The sequence below is a fragment of the Paramisgurnus dabryanus genome, chromosome 24, assembly GCF_030506205.2.
Source record: "Paramisgurnus dabryanus chromosome 24, PD_genome_1.1, whole genome shotgun sequence".
NCBI lineage: Eukaryota > Metazoa > Chordata > Actinopteri > Cypriniformes > Cobitidae > Paramisgurnus > Paramisgurnus dabryanus.
Genome location: NC_133360.1, coordinates 1,378,602 through 1,393,987, shown reverse-complemented (window position 1 = coordinate 1,393,987; position 15,386 = coordinate 1,378,602). Strand labels below are relative to the sequence as shown.

Below are 15,386 nucleotides of genomic sequence, written 5' to 3'. Positions count from 1 at the left end.
TAGTACAAATATAGAGAGATTTTTGTCTATATTTGTTGTCTGATCTCGTTTTGTTTTTATATATGCAATAATTATTTAATAATTTATTAGTTCATTGTTGACACTGAATTCGATGGAATGGCTTTTATTTTGAAAAAACATATTACCGTAATGTGTAGTTTATGCACACACACATCAATATATCGTGCTGTTTTTCCGTATTAACCCAATGGATCGTTTAATCGTCTTCTGCTTTGTACTGATCATGGACGGTGAGTAAGATATGAGTTAGGAGATAAGAATTTAATGATGTTTGAATGTGTTACAATTACAAACGTGTTTTTGTTGTACTCTACTCAGAGCCTGATAAATAGGCGCGCAAAAGTGCAGCTCTTTATGTCTATTGTACAAAATTAGCAACACAAACTTATAAGGCGCTCTTCTTGTAGGATATTACATTAAGTTCCGTGTAGAAGTAAAAAAAAATGCGTTTCAACATTATGGTTAGTTATTTTGTATGTGTTTAACTTACGCAGTCTGTGTGTTCGTGGGCGGCGGTTCAGTTTTGTTCTCAAGTTTGAATTATTTGCATATCTTTGTTTTTCAGTCAGATAATAAACTCAACATCAATATATGCAGGCTATAAACACATATATCATATATCAATAACTTGTTGTTTATAACTGTACATAATGAGTCATATGTTCCGGGTTATTAATTCATTACTTTCGGTTTCTTACTGCACACAAAGCGGGAACACCGATAATTGTTTGCAACGGTGGTGTAAGGTTCAAAGTTTTAAATTTAATGTATTTTTTGATGCAGCATAAATTCTGTAATCATGACACAAACATCACACTAACACCAGACCATAAACAATACACACAACACTTTCACATGTTTAAAAGTCTTACAGCAGTAGGTAAAATGGATAGTTGTTATGTTGGATAAAGTTAAAGTTGGATATTGTTAAATTTGACTGGTGTAAACCACAGTAGGCAGTCTGAGATGATGTCTTTATTAAAGAAAAGCACTTAATGGGTTTGGTTGATGTCTGATTCACTGAAGACTGTTTGGATATGCATATGTGTGTGGTTTTTTAAATGAATTAAGTAATAAACTTAGTGAGATAAATATACAAATGTTTTATAATAAACATTAAAACTAATCAACACACAATATAAACGTAACAAAAACATATATTACTAAAGCACGAGTGCTTATGCTCGAATGCCCACAAGAGGGCAACATTAATCCATAAAGTCAGCTAACATGTCTGGACATATACTAAAGATATGAATGCAACGTGCAAATGAGAATCATCGTATAACGTGCACCCATCATAATAAATACTAAATTGCAATAATAACATAATGTACAATATATATTTCAAAATATCTTACAACAAAAAAAATCAATATCCGGAAATACACTGAATCATGTAAGTAGAATATAAAGTGGGATGACACAGTGGCTCAGTGGGTAGCATTGTTGCCTCACAGCAAGAAGGTTGCAGGTTCGAGTCCTGGCTGGGTCAGGTGGTCTTACTCCGTAGAATTTGCGATTTGTTCTTACATAAATGTACAATATATATTTCTGAATATCAAACAACAAAAATATTCAATATCCGTGAATACACTGAATAGTATATGTCCAGACATGACACCGAGTGTTCTCTTTGTGTCAGCGTGGGTTTACTCTGGGTTTCCTCCAACAGGCCAAAAACATTGTCCCTCCCCCAGCCTGTGTCTAGATAAACATTTGTGGATTAACCGGTTTTCATCATGAATATAGCCATAGGTGCTGGAATGGCTTAAAGAATAATAAAAGAGAGAAAAAACAGTGCTATAGAATCATTCACAACTCAAAGACAAGTGAGGCTTTTTGTACAGTAGGAAGAAAAGAAAATCTGGTTATTTTAAGGTTTAGGCATACTATAACCTAAACCTGAAGGAAGCATTTAAAACTCATGAAACAGCAGATGAGTATGATCTACAAAGATTTCTGTAAAGCTCAGTTTACACAGAAATTACCTGAAGAGAATACCCAAAAGTTGCGTTGCATTATCACTTTTTATTCCGCGTTGTGTGATATTCGATGTAGTGTGCACTCCAGGCAGCTAGGGGCAATGTGAAGCACTGACACACAACAACACCAAGTCCGCGCGCCTGCGTACAACCTTCTTTCTTGTTCTCCCAGGTCTCGCCCAAAGCAGTCTGGTTTGCCAAACAAAAATTGTTACCAAACAATTTGACTGAGGTAATTAATGCGCCTTCTCTGATCAGTAATTCTACAGGGCTCGAAATTGCGACTATTTTGGTCACATATGCGAACGAAATTTAATCTGTGCGACCTTAAAATATATTTGGGAGCATTTGTGCGACTGCCCATTTTGTTGTGTGGTGTGACTTGATTTAGATTGTGATGCTGCGTGCTGCTGTCCCAGGTTCAGTGTTCTCTCCAACGTTACATAACCAATCAAATTTCACCATTAAGTTCTTACGTTTAATGAAGACCGCAGATTGGCTAATATGAGCGTCAGTCATTCCTTGTTACCGTGCTACGTTGGTACGTGAAGCGCGAAAATGTGAAAGACGAACCGCGAGCATGACGAGAATTGAGCCGATTACAGCCAATGTTACTACTGTAATTAATGACGACGATCCGGATTCAAATGCGACTCCACCACCGGAAAGTAAGACTTGACGTTAAACCTTTCAGAGAGAGTGGCTTAAAGATTACGAGTGTCTCCGCTATGAAAATGGCTCAATGTAACTCACTGTGTTTACTGTAAATCCTGTAAAATGGCGTTGTGGCGGAATCAAAACATTTTAAGTGCCAGACCTTGCTTAAACATGGCGAAAGTGCCAAAAACACAAGTAGTGTCATGATAAATGTGTTCATTATTGATGGAGACACCGACCTGTCTGTCAAAGAGTGTTTAATAGTGTATGTGCGCATGCGCTGGTGAATGGACATCTGACAAACATCCTTGTGGTCCACGTTGATGTGGAACACGACAATGATGGTATGTTTTTATAGTATTTTTTAAAACATTGCCTATTTAGTAGTAATAGCATCCTGGTTAATGCAGTTATCAATACCAATATATATATATATATTAGTCTTCTATATTAAGGTCACTTTTGTAATGTCCCAGTTAATCAGTGTTTTACGTGTTTGCTAGATTTTCTATTGTAATCTTAATCATTTTACCTGTAATTGTTAAATTATTATTGCTATACTATTTCAACAGCATTTGGGTATTAATTTTGGAATCTATGCAGCAAAAAATAAAATAAAATAAATAGGAGACCAAATTTTAAATGCTGGCCATGGTGGCGTTTTATTTTTAATAAAATAAATCTATTAACATATACATTGTAGTTTTGGTGCCTTTTAATTTTTGGATGGATGCGCCTAAATTTTTGCTGGTGCTCCTAACTCTTTAAAGTTGGGAGCACCAGTGCTACCAAATAAAAAAGTTAATTTTGAGCCCTGTTCTAGCTGTGAATATTTCGTACAACTGCTGGAAAGACTCTTGTATATTTATCAGAGCTGCTATGGCACAGTGGGCAGACTTTTGCGTTTTTACCCTTTAGACGGGAACACGACAGTAGAGCGTTTTTAAGATTTCCAAGACATACCAACATCATATAGAGAAACAAAGTACAGGTTCAATATAAGATCTATAAAACATGGCCATAATGGTGCATTAACGCTTAACGGAAGTCTTGTCTGAAGCGTGGCCAACTGCCAATCACAGTGGCCAATACACATGCTTCGGTCTTCCATAAACGTAATTGGCTGGCTCTGCCTAGGTCATTTGCATAAGGCGATCTGATTGGCTGACACACACGTTGCCGCTTGAAAAGTTGAGAATTGTTTAACATTATAAAAGCAACAAGATCTGAGTCCAAAAATTTTACACTTTAAACACAATAATTGCAAAGGTTTTTTTAAATATTCTTTTATGAAAAATAAATTAGTGTATGTGTTTTTATTTAGGGCAAACAGATCATTAACACTCTAACTCCTCTTTTAACTCTTTCCCCGACCATTTTTTTATTTTTTAAGTTGTCAGCCAGCACCAGCATTTTTTATGATTTTCACAAAAGTTTAATGCCTTCCAGAAAATCTTCTTTTTTCAATATATAAACATACAAAAGTTTTATCCTACCTTCATTTGTTCTCTTTTTATCATCTCTCAAATATGGGTAGGTTTAAAAAAAAAGCTAAGATTTTTGTGAAGGACATTTGATAGAGATCAGATTCAGAACAATGATTAAAACAAAGAGTTAATTATGCACGTTTGTCATTAAATCTGTCTATAAACAAAAGTTGGCATAATGGTATTATTAGTCTAAAGGATGAATGTTTTATGATATGAACTTGCATAAAAAACTGACCCGAGTTCACCTAACCATATTGGACACTGGTCATTTGTGATCAACTCCCCCTAGTGATGAACCATCGATTATATGAAACGTTTTGAAACAGTTATGACGTAATGAAGCCACGTTTGCAAAAATCACGTGAAATGGCCAGTTTGAAGCACGCTCCGAACCAATGATTCGAAACAAAAGATTTGTAAATGTTTCAGGGCTTCATGAAGCACTATTTTAAAATCGTCCATCACTACATTTAACAGTTTTTATATTTAAGTTGATCTTTAATTAAATAAAGTATTTGTGTTTGTGTCTGCAGGTGTGTTTGGTGCTAATTTTACAGTGTCAGTGATGAAGGGAGATGATGTCACTCTGTCCATTAATGCTGGTGAAATAGAGGGAAATGAAATGCTACAGTGGAAGTTTGAAAACAAGGATATAGCACTCTTTGATTTAGAAGTGAAAACTGATCCACCGGAGTACCCTGATAAGAGATTCACAGACAGACTAAATCTGGACCCTCAGACTGGATCTCTCACCATCAACAACATCAGAACTGAAGACAGTGGAGAATATCAGCTGAAGATCAGGGGCATCAGAGATAAAGACTTCAAGACATTAAAGACATTCAGTGTTACTGTCACTGGTAAGTATTTCAAGTATTTTAATGTCATTAATATCTGTATGCATAAGCCTCTTTCACACAGTAATTTCAGTAAATTACCATGAATTTACCAGAATGACTTTACCAGTAAATACAAAAATGTGCTGTTCACACACGCAGTAAGGATCCGTCTTTTTACCAGTAAGACATAACCCAGCTAACAGAAAAAAGTTCTAAGAACGTTCCCTGGAAGTTTTTAACGTTCCCAAAAACGTTCTGCCAACGTTAAAAGTGTCCAGTTTTCTTGACGTTCTAAGAACGTTTTTGTGTTGTCTCAACGTTAGAGGAATGTTACATTTTACCATTTTTAAACGTTATGACAATGTCATGTTTTAATGTTCACAGTCACACAATGTTTAAAACAACAACTGTTTATTATATTGACTTCTTTGATTGTTATGTAAATGATAGAGAAACATTGCATTTTATTATATTTATTTTTTATATTTATATTATTTTATTATATTTATTATATATTATATATCTATTATATGTAAGTTTAGATGTTGATGTTTTGTTTAATTTTAAGTCACCATTATTGTGATTAGTGTTCGTTTTAGTTGGGCACTTGAGCCTTGTCTTTTGCTTGCTAGTTTTTTCCCTGGTTGTGTTAACTTTTTGTTAATACACCACATTTGTTATGAACATGTTAAGTTAGTAGTGTAATTCTGTGGTGTGGTGGTTGGTACATAATGGTAAAAAAATCATTCCTAATTAATTTACTAATCAAAAGTGTATTTTCTGTCAATAATGCAAATGAGATCCAGCACTTTCACAGCAGTATGTCATTAAAGAGTTTTAGCAACTTCGGACAAAAAATATCCGCTATTTAATTGGGACTTACAAACATCAAGAATCAGACTATGAATCTCAACCATGGTGACAATTAAATGAAAAACTTCATGCTGCAATGCATGCTGGGTATTAACAAATTACAAATCTCATTCAGGACTCCCAGCATGCACTGCAGCATGGATAAATAAGGATTTTTTCCAATTTTATTTGTCACCATGGTTGAGATTCATAGTCTGATTCTTGATGTTTGTGCGTCCCAATTATACAGCAGATTTTTTTGTCCAAAGTTTCTTAAACTCCTTAATGACAAACTGCTGTGAAAGTGCTGGATCTCATTTACATTATTGACAGAAAATAAACTTTTGATTAGTAAATTAATTAGGAATGATTTTTTACCATTATGTACCAACCACCACACCACAGAATTACACTACTAACTTAACATGTTCATAACAAATGTGGTGTATTAACAAAAAGTTAACACAACCAGGGAAAAAACTAGCAAGCAAAAGACAAGGCTCAAGAGCCCAACTAAAACGAACACTAATCACAATAATGGTGACTTAAAATGAAACAAAACATCAACATCTAAACTTACATATAATAGATATATAATATATAATAAATATATAATATATAATAAATATAATAAAATAATATAAATATAAAAAATAAATATAATAAAATGCAATGTTTCTCTACCATTTACATAACAATCAAAGAAGTCAATATAATAAACAGTTGTTGTTTTAAACATTGTGTGACTGTGAACATTAAAACATGACATTGTCATAACATTTAAAAATGGTAAAATGTAACATTCATCTAACGTTGAGACAACACAAAAACGTTCTTAAAACGTCAAGAAAACTGGACACTTTTAACGTTGGCAGAACGTTTTTGGGAACGTTAAAAACTTTCAGGGAACGTTCTTAGAACTTTTTTCTGTTAGCTGGGAATGTACACGTGAGTACCAAAATACTGCTAAACTCTGTGAGAAAGCAGAAGTCACCTGTGTTGCGTGGCAAGCTCAGTCTTGTATTTGTAAACAATGGTGGGTTATGAACGGAACCTGCGTCTTAAACAACAGTACTGTTTGCACATTAGGCTTCACAGAGGGTGTGCCAAGAATGTTGGCAATTCGAGAAAATAGATGGTAAGCTGTTTTAAACAACTTTGGTGAAGAAATGTGCTTGACTTTTAAGCAGCGTGTTTGTGGAAATGTCTGTAAACAGTGTGGGGGTAAACGCGTCATCTGTATCAAAACTTTAGGATTGGCCCGAAGCTGTCAACACGCTTTGACGTCATCCGTTCTAAATGCCGGTAATCTATATTTTGCTCCCACACAGCGCTTACCAGTAAATTACTGGTCTCATTAGGTTATAATTGCGTTTATAACTTTTTATAAATGCAATTATACGTTTTTCATATTTATATATGCACATTTTAAGTTCTCATGAATCTTTCAGTGTAATTCACAAAACATGCATACGCACATTAATTGTTTTTATTAGAGATGCTCCGATCAGCATTTTTGGGGCCGATCACCAAGATCATGATCTGCCGATCGCCGATTAGTGCCGATCACAGAATGGCAGTGGAATGGGAATATTTTATCTATAATCTAGCAGAGTTTGCACCATTTGTAATAATGAAACTAACTATAAATTAGCAGTGTTGTGTGTAACACGTTACTGAAAATTTGGTAACGTAACGTAGTTCATTTTCCAATTCAGCGCAACGTTACTTTTGGTTAGATTTGACAGCGACACTGCCATCTGCGCGCTTGCGCAATAGTTACAAGACATGACAGAGGCTCGTATCAGTCTGCAAAGAAATCATGGCAAGCAAGAAGCAGCTGACGCTAACTTTTGAGGGATGGAGGCATCTTAAAGGCAGGGTAGGCAGGAATTATCTAAAAAACTTTTTTACAAATTTGTTTAAACTGTCTTTATATACAAATACATAATTAAAATGTAAGTACTCTGAAAAAGAGAGTATAAAACTCAAGTGTCTGTAGACCTCTCACGACTGTTTTAAACACAGCTAATTATTTCCATTCGGGACGAAACAAATGATTAGCTTGCGCGAATATCACTCTCTCTCGCTACCATGGCACCACCCGTTGCTATGGGATCTGCCCAGACATGCGCACACCCGATTGATTTGAACGTGCACGAGGCACTCTAGAAAGAGCACAAGCATGGCAGAGAAATTGCATTCAGAACTCCCAGAAAGTGAATTCAGAAGTCACAGTACCTGCATATCCAGTCAGCGAAGGCAAACAAGGCAAAAAGGGAATAAACGAAGCAATCAAACGAGAGTAAATATCACGTGGCTTTTCCTCGAGTCTACGATGTCAACAATGCTTTCATCACAGAAACTCTTCCATGCAAAACACTGGCTTAATAGTGAGTACTAGAAGGCATCCTATCTGTTTATATTTCCTACTGATAAAGTTAGGTGTATTAATACATGTGATTGTGACATGATGTTATTACATGCACCGCGCTCCTTCCTCTCCGCTTGTCTGAGGTAAATCCTTCTCCCAGCAAAGCTGTCGGTGTCGCGCGTTCATGTGTTTTGGGGGCGTGGCTTTAGAAGAAACCCAGAAAGGAGGGGGTGGAGTGAATGGAAAAATGAGCTGTGTTTAAAACAGTGGTGAGAGGTCTACAGACACTCGATTTTTATACTCTCTTTTTCAGAGTACTTACATTTTACTTATGTATTGATATATAAAGACAGTTTAAACAAATTTGTAAAAATGTTTTTTTAGATAATTCCTGCCTATCCTGCCTTTAATTTTAATCAATGTTTTATCAACCAATTGCCTGATTTTAATAAATAAGAAATAAATTAAAGAAAACGATTCAGCTTCATATTTATGTTTAAATGAAATAATTTTTTTTAAACATAAATATAAAACTAAATCGTTTTCTTTTATTTATTTCATATTTATTAAATTCAAACATTGATTGAAATTAAGATACAATTAATGCAAAAGAAATTCACCTAAGAGAAAGGTTTCTACGAAAACATACTTAAATATAGCTGCAAGCAGCAATTGCGGGGTCAAGCACCTTCAGCGCAAATAGCACCCAAAGCACAGCAAAAACCACATGACGCAGCAAATGCGCAAAGCGCAGAAAGCGCGCAATACAGAGCCCGAACCCATAGCAAAGCAAATGCAGAGCAGAACCACTGCAGTGCGGAGCGACAAAGGTAAAGATGGCAAAAATATAACACGTGTGGAAAACCAGACAGGTCGAGAAGACCGTGTTAAAGTGAACACAAAAGGAAATCTCAATAAGTGAAAGTAAGAGCTGGGATTCGAACCCATGACCTCAGGTTCCCAAAGCCCGGAACTTACCGCATGCGCCACTGAGTAAACGATTTAACCACTGAGTTGGTGTCCAAGCTATAGAATAGAGATTTAGAGCTGTAAACATTGATATCCAGCAATTACCAAAAGTGCAGAAATGACAACAGAGAGCACAAATAACTGAAATACAATGTATAGTATGAAAATCACAAAACTTAAGTGAGAAAAAAAGTTAAGACAAAAAACCACTGCACATGGGATTTGGACCCATGAACTCAGGTTCCCAAAGCCCGGAACTTACCGCATGCGCCACTGAGTAAACGATTTAACCACTGAGTTGGTGTGTCCAAGCTATAGAATAGAGATTTAGAGCTGTAAACATTGATATCCAGCAATTACCAAAAGTGCAGAAATGACAACAGAGAGCACAAATGACTGAAATACAATGTATAGTACAAAATATCACTGCACATGGGATTCGAACCCATGTCCTCAGAATCTCATGGCCTGTGGTTAACTAGATGCGCAACTCAGTTAACACAGCTCAAAGGGCAGCATAAAAACAGATTAGGTGCTGCAAGGATTGACATATGCCAATCATCACAGATGCAGAACTGACAGTGCAGAGCAGAACAGAACAGAACAGAAATACAATGTATAAGAGAATCAAAAAGCTCAAGTGAGATTGAAGACAAGAAGATCATTCTGTATAGTAATGCTATACAATGTAATATACAGTCACATTAATTTACTATGACAAATAGACAACGTCACAGGCACGGTCAACTTTGAAGTGGTATTTCTAAGAAAGAGAACAGAATATCAAAAATCTGTTTGGTCATTTCTGTGCGGATTGCTCCAAACATTATACGAGCAGTACCTGGCATAAAATAAACAAAATTTGTAAAAGGAGTAGCGAAAAAATCATCTACCATATGCTTTACAATAACACATGAACAGAATGTTGGAAAATAACAAACGAGGTATCGTTGCAATCGGCATAAACCAGTGAATACAATTTCACAAAGAAATTAATATCAGACAAAGTATTCAGAAGTTATAAGCAGTTCCATAAGAACTGTTATAGTTTATAACCCCTAGGTGGCGCTGTACTCTGACTTCCCAGGTACCTTCAGAACATCATGTCGAAGCTCCTTACTAATTTTTGTGCGGATATGTCCAATAGTTAAAAAAATATAACAAATTATGTGAAATTTTAAAATGGCGGACAGGCGGTTCGTTCAAACCCGGCAAAATACACATCGACAGATGCGGCATGAGGTAAGCAATCCATAGACATCAAGATCATAATTTTCTGACAAACAGTTCAGAAGTTATGGGCAAAAATAGCCTATTTTATTATCTCATGACCCATAGGTGGCGCTGTCACCAAATTTGGCATGGACCCCAAGTTCATGGTCCACATGAAGTGTACCGAATTTCATTTCAATTGATCAAAGAATGACTGAGCTACAGCTTCAGAACCATTTTTGCGTCAACCTCGTTAAGTTTGCGCATTTATTACTTTTGAACAAAGATAAATATCAAAATTCTGTTCAGTCATTTCTATGCAGCTTACTCCAAAGATCATCTGTGCCAAATCTCATAAGAATTGAACAACATTTGAAGGAGGAGTAGCGAAAAAATGGAATACTGTACATTTCAAAATGGCCGCTACTGTAATGGGTGGAGTTTTACTGTAAGGTATTAAAAGCAACAAGCATGAGGAGAGCAATCACGTGTACTAAGTAGAATTTTCATAGATCAAGCGGATCAGAAGTTATAACCCTTTGAACATTGAATTTTTGCACTGCTGGTGGCGCTATAGAGTTAGTACTAGAGACCCCATTTTTGGTCACATGACTTTTTAAGACCACCACTACAACTGTGCCAAATTTCATCATTTTCCTATGTACGGTTCATATGGCTGCCATAGACTCCCATTGGGGAAGATTAAGATTAAGATTAAGATTAAGAAGAATAATAATACTAACAGAAACAATAGGTGCCACAGCACCATAGGTGCTTGGCCCCTAAATATAGCTGCAAGCAGCGATTTGGGGCCAAGCAGATTTAGCGAAATGAGCACCCAAAGCACAGCAAACAACATAGAAGGTATCAATCACCCAATGCGCATTGAGCACCCAATCAAAAACACAAGGCGCAGCAAGTACCCAAAACGTAGCAATCACAGATCAGAACCACTGCAGTGCAGAGCAGCAACAGAAAACATGACAAAAATAGAACATATGTGAACTACAGACAGGTCAGGAAGAATAGGTGGGAAAGAACAAAACTTTAATAGAAGAAATTAACACCTGCCTCAGGCTGGATTCGAACCCATGAACTCAGGATCTCTATGCATACGACTTAACAGATGCGCCACTCAGTAGACACAGCTCAAGGGTCAGCAGAAAAGAGCTTACATGCCAAAGAATTCAGAAGTTATAAGCAATTCGATAAGAACTGTTATAGTTTATAACCCCTAGGTGGCGCTGTACTCTGATTTCCTCAGGACATCATGCCGAAGCTCCCTACCGATGTTTGCGCCGATATATCCGATACTTCAAAAGTTATAGCAAATTATCACAAATTTCAAAATGGCGACAGACGATTCGGTCAATCCCGGCATAATACACATTGACAGATGCGGCATGAGCCAAGGAATCCGTAGACACCAAGATCATAATTTTCTGACAAACGATTCAGAAGTTATGCGCAAAAAAAGCCTTTTTTCCTATCTCATGACCCATAGGTGGCGCTGTCACCAAATTTGGCATGGACCCCCAGTTCATGGTCGACATGAAGCGTACCAAATTTAATCTCGATTGATCAAAGAATGACCGAGATACAGCTTCAGAACCAATTTTGCGTCAATCTCGTTAAGTTCACGCATTAATTACTTTTAAATAAAGAAAAATATCAAAATTCTGTTCAGTCATTTCTATGCGGCTCACTCCAAAGATCACATGTGCCAAATCTCATAAGAATTGAACCAAATTTGAAGGAGGAGTAGCGAAAAAACGAAATACTGTACATTTCAAAATGGCCGCTACTGTAATGGGTGGAGTCTTACTGTAAGGTATTAAAAACAATAAGCATGAGGAGAGCAATCACGTGTACTAAGTAGAATTTTCATAGAGCAAATGGATCATGAGTTATAACCCTTTGAACATTGAATTTTTGAGATGATGGTGGCGCTATAGAGTTACTGCTAGAGACCCCATTTTTGGCCAAATGACTATTTATGACCACCACTACAACTGTGCCAAATTTCATCATTTTCCTATATACGGTTCATAGGGCTGCCATAGACTCCCATTGGGGAAGATTAAGAAGATTAAGAAGAAGAATAATACTAACAGAAGCAATAGGTGCCACAGCACCATAGGTGCTTGGCCCCTAATAATAATACTAACAATTACAATAGGTGTCTCAGCACCTTCGGTGCTTGACCCCTAATAAAGTGGTCAAAATCATGTCTACCCACTCCGTTTGAAGTGAATTTCGTTTTGTATTAATTGTATCTTAGCATAGTATCTCGGAAGATTGTGCTTGTTAAATAGCTCTGTGGCTATACTGCACTGAAGCGGCAGTTTAAAATATAAACCCAGAATTCAGCGAACGTCAAGAACAAGAAAACGGAAACAACAATCAGACAGAGACGTGGAATTTACATAATGTTACACAGACCATGTTTAAATTTCAATGTTTCTGGACAGAAATACCAACTTGTTCACTTTGTTTGGTATTAATAAGCTGCGCATTGGAGTGCTGGCCGTGGTGCTGAAGACGCGCTCGGACGGAGTACTGGTGGCAGCACAGATATTTACGTACAACCTATTGGAAACTATTATTCGTTATTATATAATTATTATTCGTTATTTTACTTTATTACTTCCACTTAAGAAGAGTTCTGCACTTTTTATTTCAATATTTCTCTTTATATAAATACTATTTTGTACTTAAATCTATAATTTCATTATTTTACTAACCCAACTAACTCATCTGGGCTTTCTGATAGGTTGCACGTAAAGGGAAAAGTATAGCTTTCTTCCCCTTGAGAAGAGTTCTGCACTTTTAAACTTAAAAAAATATATCTCTTTACAAAAAAAAACTTTTTTTCTTCTATTTAAAAGCTGTAATTTCGTTATTTTACTAACCCAGCTAATGACTCCTCCGCTTTCCAATAGATTGCACGTAGATATCTGTGTATATGTGCCATCACGCGTCTTCAGCACCGCGGGGAGCAGCCAGCACTCCAATGTGCTGCTTTTTAATACCAGACAAAGTTGTTATTTCTGTCCAGAAACATTGAAATTTATACATGGTCCGTGTAACGTAATTTAAATCCCGCGTCTTGGCCTTATTGTTTTTTTCTTGTTCTTGACGTTCGCTGAATTCTGGGTTTATATTTTAAACTGCCGCTCTAGTGCAGTATAGCCACAAAGCTATTTAACAATGAGCACAATCTCCCGAGACACTACAACATGCTACTAATAATTCATTAATAAGAGCTGTTTTCTTGTACACAATTAAATATTTTAAGTTAAATGTACAGTGTTAAAACATGTAAAAAAGACAAGATTTTAACAATATCAAGATCAAATGCCTGAGTAACAGGGTATTGTGTGTATGTGTTCGTGTGTTTGTGTGTGTTTCCAAAATATTTTCAAAATACAGGCAACATAAAAGTAACTTAAAAGTAACGAGTAACGTAAAAAGTTACTTTCCAAAGGCGGTAGCTAAGTAAAGTAATGGATTACTTTTTTTAAAAGTAACGAGTAACGAGCAAACACTACTTTTTTAAAGTAACTTCCCCAACACTGGTTATAGTCAAATAAAAACGGAAAGTTCACTCTCAGTGAAGGGAATCCACCTGACATCCGAGTGAAGCGGATTAAATGCGTTCTGAAATAACGCGCTCTTGATAATTGTCAATAAAATAAAACGTCATATACTAACCACATCAAATAAAGTTTTATAAATGGAGAAAATCTCGTGTCTCGAGCGCCCACGTGATAGGTGCCTATGCCGTACTGTACTGCACTGTAAACAAAGCTACAATAAATTACAGACAGACATACAGTTAACAGCACTATAATATAAAAATAATAATAATAATAACAGCACTACTGTCACAGTTATGGTTGAATTTAAAGCAGTGTTAACTCTAAAATACTGTTTTAAAGGTATAGTTAACTTAAAACATGTAATTCAGTCATAGTTTACATAACAGAACAGACCATCCAAACATTTATGAGTTTCTTTATTGTGTGGAACACAAGTTATTTTAAAGAGTGTTGATAAATTCAGTGTCTGGTCCCGACTCCATTGTATTTTTTGCTAGTCAGGGAAAAACAACAATTTTTTTCCTCAATTTTTTTTGTGTGTGTTTCACTCAAGAAAGAAATCATGTACATTCATTAGACACAATATGAGGTTGAGTAAATGATAACAGATTGTCATTTGTGGGTAAACCATCTCCCACTATTTAACAGTAATATCACTTTTAACAGTGTTTGTGCAGACATGCTTAACTTTGGAGAATACAGTATTTAACATTAATAATGTTATTAATCACCATGTAAGGCAAATTTAGTTAAACATGATTTTATTCACATTTATAATTATTTTTAAAGCAGATTATGGCAGGATGGGGAAAAAAGTGAGTGCAATGTGCAGCATGTTACCTTGAAAGTTACCAAGAGGTGTGTGTGCGTGCATGTGCGCGTGCATGTGTTAAATTATATGTTAAAACCTGTGTTCTGTCCTTTCGGCCGATGCTACTGTACTCAAAAACAATTTCCAAGGTTGGCAGGTCTGAGAGTGAAAGTCAAGGATCACACAGACACACTGTAAACAGAATTTTCTTTGTCTGAATTTAATATATTCTGCAGAAAAGGCTCCCACTCCCTGGTGTCAGAAGTTAAAAATGAGAGCCCCGTTTACAAGGTTGAGCACATATTTATAGTAAGATACTGAAAAACACAGTCATCCCATCTCCGCCCATGATCCAAAGATCTCATCTTAGTTCCAGCGTCACTTAGAAAATAACTTCTTACACTCTGAGGCTATTTTGGGGATTTTTGCCTGGATTTGGCCTACCCAATTTCAAAAGCTTCCCATACCCACATGCAGAGGTGCACATACAAAAGTTTGGTATCATTTTACAGGAAACCCTTTGAAATTACATAAAACACTGTTAAAAGTGCTAAACATGGTTGTATGTGTTGTC

The 15,386-nt window shown here is 36.1% G+C and overlaps 2 protein-coding genes across 3 annotated transcripts in view; one reads left to right on the top strand and one right to left on the bottom strand.

Annotated features, from left to right (window-relative positions):
- Positions 1 to 15,386, bottom strand: part of LOC135721114 (uncharacterized) — a 209,157-nt gene that overhangs the window by 90,541 nt on the left and 103,230 nt on the right. The gene's annotated exons all lie outside the window — the stretch shown is intronic.
- Positions 134 to 15,386, top strand: part of LOC135721110 (uncharacterized) — a 57,217-nt gene continuing 41,964 nt past the window's right edge. For both annotated transcript variants that reach the window (XM_065243260.2, XM_065243261.2), the window contains exons 1-2: positions 134 to 251; positions 4,687 to 5,013. In XM_065243260.2, coding sequence (XP_065099332.1) covers positions 209 to 251; positions 4,687 to 5,013 — 370 coding nt within the window. In that variant the 5' untranslated portion in view covers positions 134 to 208. The remainder of the gene's footprint in view (positions 252 to 4,686; positions 5,014 to 15,386) is intronic.